Consider the following 20212-nt stretch of genomic DNA (forward strand, 5'->3'; position numbering starts at 1 on the left):
ATTTAGGTAGAGGGCTTAATAGTAAAAGCTTCACATGCAGGAAACCCTTGTTTAAACCAAGAGCATAGCAAGATTAAACAAGATTTGGACACCATCACTGTCACTGACAGACACCATAAATAAACTTAATCTGTGTATGTAGTGTGTTTACCTTGTGGAATTGCTTAGCACCAGATTAAGTGGTCACCTTAAACAGTATTAACTGCTAGTTTGACTTTGGTTTATCTCAATAAATAAATAAATAATAATCTGTACATTTAAGGAAAGTTTTAGAGTTTGCCTATTGTGGAGTAGTGTGAGCAAGAAACTGGTGATATTACTGCTATAAAGTCTTGACAAAAGGAAGAACAGGTGTAAACACTTCATGTATTCATACCAAACCGATATGAACAACATTTTCGTACAGTGCAGATATGCACAGATTTGAATTAATGCAGAACAAATGTACCATTAAATCTGGTATATTTTAACCTACACTTTTAATACCTATTTTTTGGCTGACCGCTGAGGTCAGCCCTGCAGATGGCTCCGTCTGTATCTGACTGAGTGACAGAGTGAGTGATACTACTTTCAGAGTCAGAATATAGAGTTGGGTTTGCGGCTACTGAAAGCCTACAGTAATGGCTGTGTCCGAAATCACTCCCTATTCACTATATAGTGAATACGCCATTTTGTAGTGGTGTCGGAATTCTGAGTGAGCATTGTTATTCACTATATAGTGCACTCATTCCCCACAATGCATTGTGAAAAGTAGTGAGCAACTGATGGTCACTAGCTCAGCAATATTTACCATAATGCATCGTGGTCGCTGCTCTCAAACATGACGGACGAACGAGAGGAGCACAGGAACATATTTGAAAACTTTTTAAAATGCTTTTTTGTTTATTGGTTTTGCCAAATCTGTAAGATAATATTAAGGATTCAAAACGGAGTAACTTTTTCCCCCTATGATGATTACAAGACATGAGACCATCAGCTTTATGCAAAAAAAGTGATAATACACACAAAAATGTATATTATGTTGTCACTATAGAGACAACTTTTTTATCTATTAGTATATCTATTTTTTGTGAAAATACGTTACATTTTGTAGCAGTTTTTTTTTTAAATTCTACCGTTAATTTTGATCCTCAGCCGTTGTCAAGGAAATTTACGAGCCGTTGCAGCTAAATGTTTAAATTGTGAGACGGCGATGACATCATCGCCCACAGCCAGAGTAGTGTCCGAAATCATTTTTGTGTTTTGCAGTTGAGTCCACTATATAGTCCACTATATGCTGCTCACTATAAAGTGGATAGGGAGTAGGGAATGAGTGAACGGTTTTGGACACAGCAAATGACTGCCTCCACTGTGGTAAATAGAGCTATACAGAGTTGCGCTATGGGCGGGGTTTAGTTGTACTGAAAGCCCTCTAATGGCTGCCTCCACTGCTAGAAATACCTCAGATATAGCTTTAGCATTGCATCCTTTTTACTAGAACTGGGCCACATTTCTGTATATGTATGTATGATGTAGTGATATGTCCCCTCCCTGCACCAAACAGCATAGAATAAAGGGAGGATATTTTCTCCTCACTCTTCTCACAACATTAGCACTGTGGTTGACTCGATGTGTCTGTGGAGGGGCATGTGTTTCTGTGTAGCCATTCAAATGTGATAAAGACAAGCAGGACGGGAGGGGGATGATGTTGCTCAGGACTCCGTGTACCATTCATTGTCCAAACAGAGAGAGAGGGAGAAGGGAGGAAAAAAATGGAGTTACTGTATATAAACTGAAGTCACAAGTAACAAGAAGTTCCATATAAATAAGGACGGTACCAGGTTGTAGCTTTTATACAAATGTTATGTAAAATTGTGTCATTCTTTCAGTTTTATGGCTTATTTATTGCCCCCATACTCCATTTAGAGTATGATTTATTTGAGAAATATTTTGACAAAGCAGTGTTATTTATCACCTTTCCCAGATCTATGTCAGATATATTCATGCAATGGATATGAGTTGATCTGTTGTGTCAGGTTAGCTTTTTCCTGCCAGCAGGACTTTATGTTTTAAACTTTTGGGACCTTTCAATTCTCAACCCATAGACATAAGGGACAGCACAATTACACACCCCAACAAAAAAATCATTCACCTTTACACTGTGTATTGTAAACTGCAACTTCACTACTCAGAAAGTTGTAGAGTTAGATAGGATCTTTTTTTATTGGCAAAAACAACAAGAGAATACATCTCCAGCCAGGTTGTTCATGTACTGTCTCTCCACTATAATAAAGTAAAATACACAGCAAAATTGAATGTTAATTGAACATAAATTCAGTTAGATTTAGTGCTTTAAAAGTGTATATATTGGTTATCACTTAAAATAATTGAACTATACTTTTGAAATGCTAAGTATTATACAATATGACAGCTGCAGAAACTCTTGAAAGTCAGTGGCAAGGTGGGTCTCCTCAGGCAAGAATGAAGCAAAACCTCATAGCAAACCAATTCATACTTATAAAGAATATGCTCTATGCATGCTTTAAGAATAAAGTTACTGTCACTAAAGTTACAGGCAGGAATTCTAACTCAATGGATAACTTCACTCATGGTGCAATGTGTCTCACATCAAAAACAACATCAATCTGGCAACATGACCAATAGAACCCCAGTAGCACTATCTGTACAACAGGCAACATCCAAATACAACTAACATATAAATCATATCTATACGCTCTGCCCAAGGGCATGATGGGGAACTCCCACGATTTCATTTTGCAGCGGGCAGAGCTGTGATCAACTCACTCTTTACAGAGTTGAACTTAAACTGGTGGATCAACTGGAGTTACTTTTGTTTCCCTTGTTACAGTGTTACTCAACCCTTCTCAACCAAAGAGCCAAATTGTTGAGAAATACCTTTGCAAGAGCCACAATCTAAGTGGTGAAGAGTGGCAAAACAGCTTTAAATAGCGATAAAAATAAGTAAAGGTGGCAAAAAATGGCAAAAAAAAGAGAGAAAAGTGACTAAAATGTGCAAAAAGCAGTCAAGAGTGGCAAAAAAGGGCAAAAAAAGTGGAAACAAGTGGTATTTGATGGTAAAAAGTAGCTTTGATTGGTCAAAAGTGGTGAAAAACTGGTACAAAAAATTGCAAAAAAATGGTCCAAAAGTGGCAAAAGAGTGGCAAATAAATATCAGAAAAATGACTAAAATGGGCAAAAAGCAGTCAAGAGTGGCAAAAAAAGGCAAAAATAGGAAACAAGTGGTATTTAATTACAAAAGGTAGTTTTAATGGGCAAAACATTGTGAAAAAATGGTGATAAAGGGCCAAAATGGGATAAAAGTGGCAAAAATGGGAAAATAGTTTCAAAAAGAAGTGTCAAAAATGGGCAAAAAATAGGGGAAAATAATGGTATTTAATGGCAAAGGTAGCTTAATTGGGTGAGAAGTGGCAAAAATGTTGAAAAAGGGCAAAAATAGGATAAATCTGGCAAAAACGGAATAAATGGGACAATTAAGTTTCACAATTAAAGCCTTCTGTATAAGTCTTGGAAACAAACTGATTAATGTGACTAATTGCTGAGGTCAAAGTTTCCCTTTCTTAGGTTTTCTTGGGGAATAATATTTCAGTTAAGAAATGAAAGAGCCACAAATAATCACAAATGAGCCATAGGAGCCAGGGCCACATATGGCTCCTGAGGTGTATGTACAAAAGAGCCAAGGACGAGTGTGATTTTTCTGATGTCCATAAAATCAAAGATGTCGGAGATTTTACCAAGGTCTGGTGGTCGGACATCATGAAGGAGCTCGGCTCTAAGACCAACACAGTGAGGGCTGTTGTAGCAGAGGATCCAGCTTTCTATGATGCTGCTCTGAAGCATCTAAAGGTACATTTGGATGCCCTGAAGATTCCCCAACAGCTGAGTGCTCTTACCAGGTTCTTTACACGACTGGGATGGGTCAGAGAAGATCTGTAAGCTTACATCAGGTCATCGGGAAAGATGGGAATTTCCCTGAAAAAATTTGAATGCTACAGGAAGCCTGCCAAGCTGAGACTGAGATGGACTAGATGGCTAACAGCGTTTGAGCTGTACGCAGACAGAAAGGGCTTGATTCTGTCTGATGACATGGAAGTCCCGGTGAAACTTTTCCACCCCACAGGTACAGACATGCAAGACCCAAACATGGGAGAGCAAAAGGACTATGATGCAGCAGTCAGGGCACTACACACATACTTTCTGCCACAAGTGAACACTGCATTCGCACATCAGACTTTCTAACACAGTGATACTCAACCTTATTTTACCAAAGAGCCACATTGTCAGAAAAAATACTTTGGCGAGAGCCACAATCCAAACCGGGAATGTGGTAGATAACAGATCAGTTAATCTGTAGTTGAGATGATATGAAACTGTGAATTAGTGGATAATTATGAGGGTAATGGGATGCTAATGTCTGTATAGTGTCAGAAGAAACAATATGTCACTGATAATGACCATATACTTATTTTATTTATCACTGACATCTGGCTAAAACCTTCTATCTCAATTTTTCATTATTTTAATTTGTTGATATAAATCAGTACTATTGTCACCCTTTACATCTGCCAGTGGTTTTAAGTAAATTTAAATCAGTATGTCAAAAGATACTTTTTTTCATTCCCTGTAAAGTGATCATTTTGGAGATACCAGTCTTCGGCTCAACACCAGCGTTATGAAAGTTCACCTGGCCTAAAGATTTTTTAAGACATTAGAATGTGTTGAGTTTGAGCTCTGAGATGCTTTTCAAAGAAAAATTATGATTTATGGTTGGCTATTTGGGTATTTATATCTCATATTGGGGCATTTACTGGAGGTCTGTGGCTTTATTAACATAAAAGAGATGCTTTCTAATTTTTTCCACTTATTATTAATTCTTTAGTTAAAGGGGGAGGGGCCTCATATTGGTCTTTGCCCTGGGCCTCCAAATGACTAAAACCAGCCCTGCCTCACACCTGCAGCTCCCCAGACACATCGTTTCACCCTGCCTCATTTTGGAGCTTTGGTTTTATATTTCTGCTCTTTTGACGATATTTATGATCATTAGTGCATTAAAGTTCAAATAAAACACACAATTTTGGACAACTTTCACTAGATATTACGTTATCTCCATGTGTGATCCGTGATCCTGTGTGTTAGGTTCGTAAATGACGTGCATTGGCACAATTGTCATAAGATATTGGTGTGAGAGAGCATTGGCTAGAGAAAAAGTTAAAACGAGGAAGGGGGAACTGCTTCAATTTGAACAAAAGCCAGCACACCTCAATGAATGAGCTTACTGAAGAGACACGACACCGGTGGACTTTCTCTGCTCTCTCTTACACACACTCCTCCATTGAGCGCATCCAGCGGTAAAAAATATACAGATTTAAAATAATAAACGTTTAAATTTGGAAGTTAAAGCCTGTCTTCTTTGTGTGGGTAACAGATTTATTGATGTGACCTACCGTGAATCTTTATTGATGACAGTATTTACCTTCATAAAGGTTTTTAGTGAAGGTGTTTTTTTTTTTTTTTTAAATAAGCTTTAAAAGAGCCGCTACTGGTCATTAAAGAGCCACATGTGGCTCAAGAGCCGCGGGTTGAGTATCACTGCCTTATTGTATCGCAAATGTGCCAGACCGTGACTTTAAAACCAATAACCAAACAGATTTTTTTTGTGTTCCTTTAAACCTCTAATATCTTAGCATCAGTGCTTGCTACAGTTCTTTTACTTCAGGAATCATGCAGTTTTGTGTTGTTGTGTGTGATGTTGCAATATTGTCAAATACTGAAAAACCCAAGAAGACTTTTACATTTGCCCAAAATATTTTTATCATATTTTATCACTTTGAGTTATTCCTCAGCCTCTCACGCCTTATACTCGAACATTTTCAGACTGCAACGTTTTCACTTCAGGGAGATATGTAAAACATCTGTGAACACAGACACTTCTGTAAGGCTTCTTTGAATTTGTAGCACTTGTGCAGGTTGTATTCACTTAGCTGCAGCATGTGTTGCATTAGATTTCCCTTTGAAATCTCATCAATTTTCTTTATAACTAAAAAAAAAAAAACCAAAGTAGAGTTATTGTATCAAACAGAGCATACTGAGAAAAACAACCTGAGACGTTTGAATTTTAATATTTCATCCTGAATGTAATAATGTAAGCAAACATCTACACTGAGAAATGTGTCTGTTAACATTATAAGTGCACTTGCAGATTTTGAGTAGAAATCCATAGATCTTATTATGAGACAGCTGCAACGCCAGAAAAAGCCAAGCAAATCATATTCATTGAATTACACAAATTACAGATGTAGCTCAAACCCTCTGAAAACGTGATGATGAATCCCTTTTTTTTAACTTCTGCCTGATAATTCACCAGACTTCACTGGCAAAGTATTGGGCTTGTGAAAAATGCATGAATTACTAATTAATGAGGCATTCTGCAACATTTACATATTCATAAAGGTGTGTAATTCACATATGCATGAGAGAGCTGAGTGATAGCTTTGAGAGAATAACACATATTCCAAGAAAGCAACCTTTTATTTTGTTTAATTCCTCAAAAAGCTGAGGGAGCAGAGATGCTTTTAAAAAAACATTACGCATTTATTCTTCCCCATAGAAATGCAGTCAAACGCTTTGGGAGACAAATGCACTGAGGAGAAGCAATGATGTGAGACAGTATGCAAAATTACATTTTCTGAAATATTGTCCCGTGTGGATTTTCCAAAGTTCATTTAGCAACCCGGTGTTAGCAACAACTGTGCTCAGAAATCAGAAGGATTTACATGGACAGAAATATGGCTTCAGTGTAGACACATTTTTTTGCTGAATGATTAAAAAGAAAAACAACTGTGGTACTTAAATCTTTCGGGCAGCCACATTTCAAACATACTAAACATGTTGTTCCAAAACATAAATTCTGGTTGTTTGAAACAAGAATCACAACTGGCTACTGTATAGATTCTTTTTAATCACATGATCCAGAATGGAGGAAAGTGAGTACTTCACAGCTCTTAATGGACTGGAACTCTGAAATTACCATCAGAAAATTTCCAGATGCATTGAGAACCATTCCTACACTTTACAAAACAATGATTTTTATCACAGGTTAAATGATTTACCTGGTGTGGAGGTGACAGATATCACAATTTACTCAGTCCTGCAGACCAGGGTCTAGGGAAGATCAAGGGAAACAAGAGTTTAGAGGATTCTAGTACTGAGCTAAGATTCTCATTTTGTCACAAACATGCTTTTAATTTAAACGGTGATGTACTTTCAACCAAATAAACCTTGTGAGTTGAGAGACCAAGTAATGAAGAGCCGTTCACGAACAAGCCTGTGCTACAAAACAGCTCTTAAATGTGAGCTGCTGTAGCTAGCTCCTGTTTGAGTGCCAGTTTCCTTTTTTCCATCCTTTGTCATTATTTAATCCACATTTGAAAAGCCAAACTGTGGCCACTGTTAATGTGCTAAACCATGACAAAACTGGGCTGAACCAAACTGGACCGCTTTGTGGTGAAGGACCATACACAAGAAGCTCATCAGGGCTTTAAACAATTGATAAAAATGATTTAAATAATAAAGCCAACTAGTTCATTTTATTGTTATTCATGTATTCATTTGTACTGGATTATTTGAGCATTATGTTATTTCTGTTTTAAAAAAGGTAGAACATTTAAATTTATTCTAATACATAGTACATTGTAGAAATTAATGCAAAATAATCCTGATTATACCAAAACAAGGATTACGTTTCGACTATAATCATGCTATTCAAGATTCACAATCATTGTATGCCTACTGCTGTAGTGTCTGAAATATTACATTTCTCTGTCATTACCTCTCATTGATTTCAAAACATAAATGATTCTGTCTGATGCTTTAGAAAAACAATAAGACTACTGACTATCTTGATTTGTCATCTGTTTTAAACAAACTCTTCAGACTCTTTTCCTTATAGTTTACTTGACCAATCACTTTACAATGATGTCAGCCTTTGGAGTCCAACCATTTCAGTGAAACAGGTCCAAGATGGTTTGGCCGGAGTCGAGGCCTGTCCCTCTTCTCAAAGCGCCCCTCCATTGTTTCATCCTCCTCACAAAGGCTTTGTGAAAGCTGTCCCAAATATGGGTCGAAAAAGCACAAATAACATTCAGATGGTTCCTAGGCTTCCCTTGCAGCAATGCACTAAAGAATGACAAGTCCAACAAAACCATGTCGAGTTCCTCACCCTGTGCCATTGTCTTTGCACATTAACTCCAAGCTGGGCCTTTTCAGCCAGGCCAGAGTTTTGTCAGACTCACTCGGACACAGCCCAGCTCCAGCAGCAAGCTTGGCCTCTTCAAAATACCATGCAGAGTCCTGATTCAGTCCTTTATTTGGTTACAAAATGGCTTTTGGGTGCATTGTCTTACAGTTCTAATGATAGAGAACCCAAAGTAGCACGTAAAAATACTAGGGAACACAGTAATCCAATTCAGTGAAATCCTTTGTGCTGCATGATATTGTTGCAGCCACAATCAGCCATTCTTTTCTGAAACTGAGACACTTGAAATCTGATTTATTAAATAAGAGCTACCTTTTCTCTGAACAAAAAGAAAAATGTGCAAGAAAAATAGAAGAATTTGCAAAAACAAAACCAGGAAACCAACATGCAAAAGGGCCTTAACTGCCTTCAAGCACAAATTACTCTTATTATTATTAACTCTTACTAACAGAAGTTAAAAGAACAAGTGACCATTCCGGGCACATTACAAAAGATGTGTGAGGTCCATCAAAGATGTAGTAAAGCAAACAACAAGGATGACATTTCAGGATGCTTAAGTTTGAGTTTAACCTTGCAGGACTTTTGGAAGGCACTTCTGAGCATCAGGCATGGGGTTTTGGCAGCTGCACAGGGAGCCTGGTGGGTCAGCCCTTCTCCGGGAGCTGCTACTCCACACTAATCTATTTTAAACCATCTGTGAAATTAGCAAGATTTCCTAAGTCCTTCACCTCCAAGGATTAAAACATCGCTAAGGGTCTCGGCTGTTCTTACACACTGCTCTCGTGTACATGTTTGATGAGTCCAGAGATCAATCCCACAATTCTTTTCCTGGATGGAAATAGATAGAAAAATGTTTGAAAGATACATGCATGTAAAAATATTCAACATCTGGTTTGGAGTGTCTCTAAAATGAATAAAAAATGTATTCAACATGATTTTAAATGATGGCTGAAAATCAGAAACCAGGTGTAACACATTCCTACATCCAGTAACATCAGGGGAGTCAGTTTTAAAGAGCCTTACCGCGGCACTGCAGCTCCTCTGCCAAAGCCAGTACAATGAAGTCATGAGTCAACTCTAATGAGAAAATCAGATAAATCGCAGCTGTTCTTGGGGAAATGGTGCTGTCTGACAGATTCACTGGGTGCAGCGGCTGTAGCATTGAGCAGATCCAAATGAGTAAAATATTGTTCCAGGCGCCCCTCTCTCTGCTCACCTTCCCTCCAGTGTTTAGTCATCAAAGCTGTGAAATAGCAGCCCTGCCGCTGCACGACAGCATTGCTGTATTAATTATTATCTGCTCTTCAAACATACACATCTTTGTACAACGGTGACAGTTCATCCAAACAGGCCACTTAAAAACAGCAGTATTACTTCCCATAGCTCAGCAGACCCTCAATTATTCACCCCGGCCTTCCCTTTGGTTCACACAGAAAAGGGTTTGGTACAGTGCAATGCAGAGCCATTAAAAAGCAGATTAAAAGATTGCTTATTGCAGTTTTGTTATTTGGGCACCCACTTACACAACAATGCACTGAAAAATACACCAAGAAAATACTTTTTCTTTACGCTATTAGTTGCTGTGCTTGGAAAATGACTGTCTAGTTTCCCATCTCCTGCTAGTGATGTGATCTGATGCTGCATTTAAACTCTAGCTTTCACATGCTTCTGGAAAGGCAGCGGACAATACGATTATAAAAGACTCAGTGATTGATGAAGACGATAAATCTATTGGGAAGTCTTTAGTTTCAGAGACTCTGTTGTTTTTAAATAGATTTTTCACTTTCAAAGAAAAGCTAACGGAGAAATCAGTTAAGTGTGTCTGGATATCTCACAACACCTTCACAAATTTTATTAGAAATGCTTTACCCCTTGTGTGATGACAGACATTATTTAAAAAGGAAGCAGGTGTAGAACTCATAATAATTATGATGATAACGAGCAATAGATGGCAGAGATCCAGAGGAGAATGATGGACATAGTTTGGCCTACAATTCTCAAGATGACCTCTGGCACACCAAGCCTTTACCTCTGAATGTCTGTTCACTGGATCCAAGGAACCTTCACATGTGAGTGTGTCTTCAAAGTGTTAGCAAAACCGAGCTGCATGAGCCACAGCTTAAGACAGTGGAACTCTACCTCTGAACACTATATGATGCTGCAGTACCAGGCATTTTACTCTCTGCCTGTATCAAGTTTTTTTGAGGTACTGGAAAGCAAAGGGAAAGAGATTAAAAACAAAGTTAAAAAAGTAAGGAAATTTGTATTTGGTAGATTATTTCTTTGTTGAAACAATGCCTCTTGGCTATAAATCTTAAATCATGAAGACCATGTTTATTTGCCTTTTAAATGGTGCCACATTTGTAAGGAACACGCATTTGTGGGATGAGCAGCAGATCTGAGTCATGGGTTGCACCCATGAAAAATGTGCTAAATCTTCTCTGCCAATTCCAAACTGTTTATTTTGCTGTTGCTATTTACTCTTGTTTTGAGCTTTTGGTACCCCCAGGTGCGGCAACTGTGAGCATGGGCCCAGCTACGGTAGGTAGGTGTCTGCTTTCACACTCAACATACCACCTTTGACTGGTATGCTAATTATTTGAAGTGAACCCTAGTACCATCAGACAGGCTGCAAAGTGGGCATCCCAAGAAGACAGCACACCAAGAAGACCATTTCCTCTCTCTGTCAGCACTTAGAAACTGTAGGCTGTCTTCTACAGATTTGCAGTCAAGGTTTGCAGGACGGCTCTCTGCCTGGACAATCCACACATTTACACAGCCAATCTCCAGTCTCATAGGGCTGCCAGCAGGCCTGCCATGACTGCCCTTTACCACCAAGACCTGTTTTCACTGCTGTCTGCAAAACATGTGCTGGAACCTGAACATGTGGAGGAACGTCATGTGCAGTGATGAGTCCAGATTCTGCCTACAGCTGTTGGATCATAGGGTCTAAATGTAAAGAAGACATGGAGAACTATGTTGACAGCCGCACTGATAGAGTAACATCTTTTGGTGGAGGCAGTGTGATGGTATAGGGTAGCATCTCCCTCACTTGGAAAAATGGGTCTTGTTATTAGAGGCAATCTCAATACAGAGAGATATTGGGATGAGATTCTGCAACCAGTGGCAATCCCATATCTCCACAGTCTGGGACTGAACTCTTTCCTCCAAGATAACAATGCTCGCCCCCACAGAGTGGGGTTTGTCAGAGACTACCTACAGAATTTGGGAGTCAAGAGGATGGAATGGCCTGCCAGCAATCCTGACCTCAACCCCATTGAACACTTGTGGGATCAGCTTGGGTGAGCCATTCTTGTCAGAGTGACTAACACAAATAAACAGCTTGTTAAATGAATCAATAGTTAAATTGCCAATATCTGTTGTTTCTTTCAACTTTAGTCATACAATCCACCAAAAAGAGTTTGTGGCAGAATTAGCTGTTTGGGATTGGCAGTGAAGATTTGGGAAATTTTGTCAGAGGTGCAAGCCACATGCTCAGCTCTGCTGCTCATCCCACAATTGTGGGTTCCTTACAAATGTGGCACAACCAAAAGGGAAATAAACAGGCTTTCCAATGGTGTAAGATTTATTGCCAAGAAGCACTGTTACAACCAAAGAAAATGTCTACCAAACACAAATTTGCTTGCTTTTTGGTAAATTTACAATGACTTTAAAAAATGTATATTGCATAAATTATTATTATAATCGAAACATAGGTGAGTGCTTCCTGGCTAGCATTAGCTAGTTTATAGTTCTTGGTTTTAATGAGAATCTCTGCCAGCTGCCATTTTCAGTTGATGTACTAGGGGCAGTCATGTCAGTTAAAAGATATTTGATCAGGTTATGGCAATATTTGGTGGCAGGATTTGAAGTTTGTCTGTTGTGACCCACAGAGACAAAAGAGCGGCTAACAGCAATAATCCGTGATTTGCTCCTCTCTGGGTTTCCTTTCTTGCATGGGAATCTGTAGAAGTGCAAGAGGGGCTTATCACCTTATCAATCAGTTCATGAAGCTGAACAATAACTTTTCTTCGTTTGACCATTTATTAAAAAAAAAAAAACAGTCTAAAACATGTAGGTGGCAACCAAGACTGTCATCTATTTCAGAGTCAACAGCAATAGGAAGCAGTTTTGCTTGCAAGAGGCACAACCCTACAATGTCTTCTTTTGAGATGTGCGTGTTTGCGTGTCATTGAATCGACCACGCTCTTAATGGTCAAAACAATTTGCACATTGTATGTACTATTTCAGTATAAGTCTGCTGAATAATTGTTTCATTTTAGCTATCATTAAAATGTTTCAAAGTGGCTGAAAGCATGCTTTATATTAAGTAGCTTTAAAGGGCTGAACAGTGGACATGAGCCTAAACCTGCAGGTTATAATCTGTCTTTAAAAAAATTACTACATTTAAAAAACAAAAAGTTGATAATGTAATTTACAACTGTTAAGACAGCGGTAAATCTAAGGCTGAACTACATTTTTTTTTTACAACCTCAATCCCCCAAAAAGTTTGGGCACTTTAAATATAAATAGAATGGAATTGTTTACAAATCTCTTAAACCCATATTTTAATAAAAATAGAACATAAACAAGAGATCAGATGTTTAAACTGAGACATTTTGTCATGTCATGACAAACATGGGCTCATTTTGAATTACACAATATGTTGTCTGTTGTAGGATTCTTGTTACTCAGCAGTCCTGGGTCTTCTTAATCGTATTTTTCATTTAATGTTGCACCAAATATTTTCTTTTGGTGAAAGGTCTGGACTGAAGGCAGGCCAGTTAAGTAACCCTGTTAATTTCGTCGACTAAAACTATGACTAAAAATGTTTGTCGAAAGCTTTTTTTTTCATGATAAAAACTAAACTGAGACTAGCCAAAACAGATCTTTGATGACTAAAACTGACAAAAAATAAGTTTACTTTTTGTGATCTCTCCATCCATCCATCCATCATTATCTATTTATCCATGCATGGATGAATGACTGGGTTGGAAATTAACTTCTTTGCCTACCTGCCACATCAGGACTGTATCCATAACCAATATTAAGTGTAAAATTTACCTATGCTTTCGAAAAGGCCTCCCCACATGCAAATGAGTCTGACATCTGACAGATTTTAACAAAGAAATAACCAAATAAATATTCAAGAAACACTTAATTGTGACATATAACATATTTATAATAGGTAAGATGATGTATTTTGGTAAATGTGCTTATGAAGAAATTTGTTTGACCCCCACTGACCTTATCTTCTAATTTTCTCTCTCTTCACTATTATTATCCACACACATGCATGTCTCAGTCTCCTCCTGCTGTCTCTATGCCTGTGAGATCTTTTGTCAATACTCCTATGTTTATAAAGATTGATGAGTTTCTGTCACAATCTGCACGTGGACAAGGTTTATTTAAGAGTGTAAATAATGATCAGAAATATCACCAATAGTGTCAGGTGCCATGAGAAACATGCATTCGCCCGTTTCCTTGTTTCTTACTGGCAAATCTTTCAAAGCTCTCATCTGAACTGTTTGGGCCCGGTTAGAAAGTGACAGGACCAGTCAGTGTCAAGTGGCAGTATTTTTGGGCACGGCAGAGTCATGACATAAGCAAGCAGCAACAAGAGGCTGCTGCAGCTATGGCAGAAGACATTAGCGTGCTAAAGCGCCAGTTTTATCAGAACTTGACAACATTTCTTTGTTAAAAGAAGAACAAAGAACAGGAGTGAGATGTTTTACTTTCCAAAAACGACAAAAGTTGTGTACCAACATGTCTAAAGTTGGCATGATTCCCGTTATGCAGCTCTCTATGGAGTGCTCGGTAGCAGCGCATGTCGGTTTGGGGCTACGACGTCATCTGTTTTATTGCTCTGATTGGCCCGTAAAGATGTGACAGACAGAACGTTCATCCAATCACCCTCCGAGTTTTTTTTCAAAGGCTCTGCCCTTTCCCAAATGCTGTGTATGAGAGGTTTTCCAGATGGAGTGTTGTGAAACAAATCCATCTGGCGTTATATGTTAGAGAAGATCAAGAGGGATTCCAAGATGTCTGGTATTGACCGCTCTGTTAGAATTGCGACTACACAAAGTTGGAAGAGCAACAGAAAAATGATGATAGAAAATACACTTTAAGATCCCTCTAAAAACAGACTCTGGATATTATTACTAGCAAGAAGTCTCTTTGACATAAGTCAGTATTATCCATAATAAAATGAAGCTTTGCTCATGTAAGGTCTACAGGACAATTTCCTGAGTGGTGTTTGTGCTTTTTAAGAGAATGAACATCAAAAACAATTATTTATCATCTGTTAAATTACTTAGCACAGTTTTTTAAATTGTAATTTAAAAAATGTGAAACAAAGTCCAATCTTATAGCCATTATAGTTATATAGAAATCCATCTTTATTGGGTTCTGTCTTCTATGTGATGGTAATGGCCAAAGTGGATTTTTCTTTAACCACATCATATAATTTGTACTCTTCCAGCTGTGTTTCATCACACACTGCTGGAAGACCTAAACAAGAGGAAATGATGTAATAAAAAACAAATAATTACTCAAGTGTTAAAACAAAATGTCTCTTTAATTTGTGTCAACAGCAGTACAAAAGATGGAGTGATGGGGGAAGTTTTCTGTAACACAATTTCTGTGGTTTACAGAAAAGGAGGACATTTTTGAGGTAAATGAGCTTAAACAGGCAGTTATTCATCCCACTGTTGCATTGTTACAATGGACTGAGACATACAGAAAATGGTGTTACATTGTAATTTGCCTGAATCGATCCTGTGGGGATATTTTATTCATATACAGTATACACACTTCTGTAGTGCTTAGCTGCACCTGAGTGTGTCACTCATTGGTTTGTTTTTATTTGATATAGTGTATTAAAACTACCAAAGCTGAAGAGATCGCTCTCACACACACCACTGTAAAATGATTCACCTTAAGTTTACCTCACGTCAATACTGCACATGGAAACCAAAGACTTGCTGGTGTACACTTTGAAGCCAAGCAAACAAACAAAAAAAAACCAAACAAAACAAAAAACATAAAAAAATTAGTAACATTTCCATTTTCTCTTTTTAGCAATAATACCCCTAGCAAATAATTGATCTTCTGTACTGTATAAAGAAGAATGTGAACACAAATGTGATGGCAACAGTTTTTTTAAGTTGAATTAAAAACTTTACATTGGACTGTACAAGATATTATGATAAACTATTTACATATTCAGACATAAACTTTTTTAAAGCAGCAACAGACACTATGTATTTCATTTTCTCTAGTAACACCCAAACAATACTTGCTGTGGGCCTAGGTACCTGCCAGGAAAACAAAAAAAAGTCTATGCAGAAAACTGTATCAGGCTGCCAGCGATTTCAAAACGATGGCTCCAGTGACAGAAGAGCCACACACAGTGTTGCTTGAGAGACGAGTCTAAAAAAGCAAAAAAAAAAAAAAAAAAAAAGTACCAAAGACAACAAAAAGTTGCCCCAAATGACAAATTTTACACTTCTGAACAGCAGCTAGCATGTCAGTCCAGCATGTCAGTGAATTGTGCTGATTAAATTAACACAGAGAACATTCCCACCATATACATCACAAAGTCCAGACAGAAAAATCAAACTGAAATTACAGTAAGTAATGTCGAAACAGCATCAGCTTTTGTCTTCAGTTTGTCAAACCATTTGCATGTCCAAACGTGGATTAAGATGAAAACAATAGTGAGGGCTACATTTGCAGATGGCTTGATAGTCATGAACATGTACATAAAAAACAGCAACATACAAAAAGATGACTTCGAATTATTTAAAAAGATGCACATTGTGTGTGCGTTTTGCCACAAAATAAAATAAATATTTGCACGCTCCCACCTTTCAAAAACACATAAAAAAATCTTAAAACATCACTTGTGTTTGAAACAATCATTCATGTAAAACACCTTTAATTATTATGATAATGCAAATGCATGCAATCATTTTTAAAGGATGAAATCAGCTCATCAGCTTTGAGTGCTGTAATAAAGACAAAACAGAAGTGAGGATGAACAGCATTCCATTTAAGATTGTATTGAAAACAAATTATCGAATCATTATTTTACATCAAGTGCTTTTTGTTTGAGTACCTTATTTTATTTCTGTTTATACATCTAATAATGATGGATTTAATTTGATTGCTTTCTTTTTTGAACAGCCAAGGGGAAGATTATCAAAACTGAAGCGAGTGATGAGGCGCTCTCCGTCTCAGGTCCAGTACCACTCTCCTCCAGGAAAAAGAAAAAAATCAGCATCTACTTGAGGTACAGTGACTTGTCAGCTTTTGAAAAACATGAAACCACGTACAAAAATAAAACAAAATGAAACAGAACAGCCACATACATAACTTATACTTCACTAGTGAACAAAAATATATTTCCTATGTTATTTACAATAAAATCTAAATGAGATGATGAATTCACTGAAAACCGTTTTAGCTCCAATTAACCTTTTTTGATTCCACTGATTGTCAAAGTTGTTTTTATTTTTTACTTACATGTTTTAGAGTCAGCAGAGGCTGATAATAAATACAATAGGTTGGTTCTCTTCAGTTTCAAATACTAAAGTCTGAAGTTTGGTGTTTGACGGCTAACCGAGCCTGCTGTTGAATTTTCTGCTCACTTTCTTGTGCTGAGTCTCTCCCCTAGGCAGCCCTGAAGCTTCAACAAAGTGTTCATTCATCACATGTGTCTCTGCATAAATAAACAAAATAAGTAGACAAAAAAAGACTCAAATCTGGCAACTTTGAGAGCAAACCCACATGAGTCCAACCGGGGTGGGGGGTTTGTTCATTAATGGTGTTTTTTTTTTTTTTTGCAAACAGCTTCACATTAGTCAGAATTGATAAAAAATACAATTTATATCCAGTGCTTATAACACTTATGAAACAATGTCTCCTCGTGAGCTCTTGTCATTTTTTTTTCCTGTTTTTTCTTTTTTTCGCTATATAAGCACAGTCAAGTTTCAGTTCTGTAAAGAGTCCATTTTAAAGTACCAGCCAACTACGGCGAGTGTGGCGTGGTCATGAAAGTATTTACAATCACATACAAATCAATCCTGACCACCAGCAAACAGGAGCAAACGGCTTAAAAATACCAAACAGGTCTACTTGGAGGGATGTCTGCTTGGGTTTTGTTTGTTGTAGAGCATTATCTAAATGTTTAATACCTCATAATATATCTCAATATTAATCGAGAGGGATATGATGTAGAAAAGAAAAAGAATAATCAATGGGGTGATTTATAAACTTTCAAGACGTAGTAAAAATAACTCCAAAAAGTAGAAACAATTCAACAAGACAAAAAGAGTAAAAAATGATGAGTGGAAAAAAGACATCTGTAGCTATAGGAGGAGAAAAATGCAGTGACCAGCAGTGGGGATGTTGTCCAGTTAAAACCAGTAACCAGATCCTTCAAAAATATCTGTGCTCTTTCTGTAGTGGACAGGTTCAAGGGCAAGAGAGGGGAATAGCTGGACTCATGCATTAATAATGCTGTATTTCAGATGATACCCAGTCGTCAGTCATTTTAATAATCCCCCACAGCTTGATGTACTTGTTCCATCTGCTCACCACTGCCTGGTGATTGGGGGCCAGGGTGAGAGCCCTGTTGAGGCCTTACCACCAGCACTTTGATGGAGAGCACAATGAGGGACACACACCCCGTTTTTATTGTTTCCCTATCCCCTCCCTGGTGTTTTTCTCCTTCTCTGGGCCAGATGGTGCCCCCTGGGTGCTGAGGTTGCCACGGGCAGGGGTCAGAGCAGGGCATGGCAGGGAGGGGAGCCACTTAGACCTTCTGCCCTGTAAAGAGGATCTGAGTCTCAACATCAAGGCCCCTGCTTTATCTAGCTGCAGCCTCCAGAAGGTCACCGCTTGTCAGCTTTGGAGCTGAAATTAGGATAAAGACTTTGTGCCCCTTGTTTTTCTGAGTCATTGCATGTTTTCCTGTTTTAAATGCAAGAGCTAAGTGCATCCCGAAAGCTGATAAGATTATTAGAAATAACAACATAAGGCTCAAGGGTGACTGAGTAAGATTTGTGTAAGTGCACTAATGCAAAAAAAAAAAAAAAAAAATCAGTGTTTTAAAAGTTACCCCGGCTGTGTATTTGACAAGGTAATTTAAGAAACAAACATAAGATTTAAGCCTTTCTCCATAAATATCCTCATAAACTGTCACTCCTCTTTAAGACTGCAGCAGTAATCAAGTCATTGCATCAACCCAATGTCCGTGCTCTGCTTTAAGACTTCTTAGTGTCAATTTAAGATTTACAATGTCTAAAAAGAATTAGGATTGAAAAAAAAAAAAGTTCTAAGACCTAAGACTTTAAACTTGCCATCCAAGTAGGGCTAAAGCGTTTAACAGAAAGTACTGTAGCTGCACATTGTACAACATCAATTTGAGATTGTAATGCCCCCAAAGCTGCCTTTCGCTGCTGTTCCAATCCCACAGATTGGAGGCCTTTGGCCCTTTAGCATTCTGGCCTGATTACAATCACTCTGATTAAGAACTTGGTGAGTCAGACTAGGTTTGCAGAGCTGGAAAAGAGTTAAGGAGGCCTTGGTGCTCTGTGTGGGACTGGGATAAGGAAATGAAAGGGGGCTGGCCAAGTTCATTGATGATCACTGCATTGGGCTCCCTGGAGGACAGCTAGCATCACAAGCTAACAGACATAAATGTCCCATAGTGTAACCTCCTGCCGAGCCTGCTGCCTCCAAGTTCCTGAGTGTCATTTGTTTATTCTGTCAGGGTGAATTAAAGAAAGACTGGATGATGAAGATGTATTAAGAGATCAAGAGATTGTCCAAGACTCACAAAGCCCCTCCCAAAAGACTTAACAGATTTTTAGAAACTTCTTAAAATGTTTGGCACTTCTACACTTGCAGTTTGTGTAATAACAATAACAGAACACATAATAATAATAATAATAATAATAATAATAATAGTATTTTCCCCTCTGTTCTAAGTTGTAATTACTCCTTATTAATTTTGAGATATTTGATATTAATTATTTCTTGATTCAAAACATTCACGAGCTGTTGGCTGGCGCACTTTACCTGAGTGAGAAAATTATTCCCATCTTTAACAGTTTTGCAAAATATCAAAATCATCTAATTAAAGAGGCAAACAAGATTAACAAGAGTAAGAATTCATATCAAACGATCCATTTCAAGTTCCGTCTTTTGTTCTTGGCAATAACCTAATTGTGAAAATGTCCATGATCACGATGAAAAAAATTAAACAAAGACATAAAAGAAATCAAAATAACCACAACCAAACTGCTTCACACACTTTAAGAAACACTTAAGACCAAATAGCTTTAGACTCTGATGAAGCCACATCTGCATGCTGGCTTCCAGATGTTACATTTTTGTTATTTTTTTAAACATTTTAAAACCTTCGCGGTGTAGTTTTGTTTTATTTTGCTCCATCGCTCCCTCAGTTCAGACCAACCCTTGAGGCGTCTTCCCGTATGAGTCCTGTGTCTGCTTTGACCTCTCTGTTTTAGGGGGTCTCAGTTGGCGCTGACTGGCTCTTGTGTGTCATTTTCACTACTATAGTCTGATTTGGGCTCATCCTCAAAATCTTCATACAAGTCCATCTCGTCCTCGCCGTTGACCGGCTCGCTGTTGTTGACCATGTTGTTGGGCTCTAGCTTCATGTTGTAGGTGCTCTGAATGACAGGAATGGACGGCTCAGGACTCACTGAGGCACTTGAGCACTCTGATGTCATCTGAGGTGACGGTGTGGTGGTCGCCATAGTGATGGCCCCAGGATAGACCATATTGGCGCTGGTGGTGATGGGGAGCTGTGGCGGTTGTCTGGAAGTAAGAGGATAAAATACAGAATAATCAGATTTGTAACTGATGATACAGACAATCATTTTGATTCAATAGATGGATGTAAAGAAA

General features: G+C 38.1%; 1 protein-coding gene and 1 long non-coding RNA gene across 4 annotated transcripts in view; one reads left to right on the top strand and one right to left on the bottom strand.

Moving 5' to 3' along the window:
* LOC121508917 overlaps positions 1 to 20212 on the top strand; it is a 186870-nt gene that overhangs the window by 139682 nt on the left and 26976 nt on the right. The gene's annotated exons all lie outside the window — the stretch shown is intronic.
* The window catches only part of sox6 (SRY-box transcription factor 6), a 154742-nt gene continuing 149360 nt past the window's right edge, over positions 14831 to 20212 (bottom strand). For all 3 annotated transcript variants that reach the window (XM_041786049.1, XM_041786059.1, XM_041786038.1), the window contains one exon: positions 14831 to 20122. In XM_041786049.1, coding sequence (XP_041641983.1) covers positions 19816 to 20122 — 307 coding nt within the window. In that variant the 3' untranslated portion in view covers positions 14831 to 19815. The remainder of the gene's footprint in view (positions 20123 to 20212) is intronic.

This window comes from Cheilinus undulatus, linkage group 1 (assembly GCF_018320785.1).
Source record: "Cheilinus undulatus linkage group 1, ASM1832078v1, whole genome shotgun sequence".
In the NCBI taxonomy this organism is placed as follows: Eukaryota; Metazoa; Chordata; class Actinopteri; order Labriformes; family Labridae; genus Cheilinus; species Cheilinus undulatus.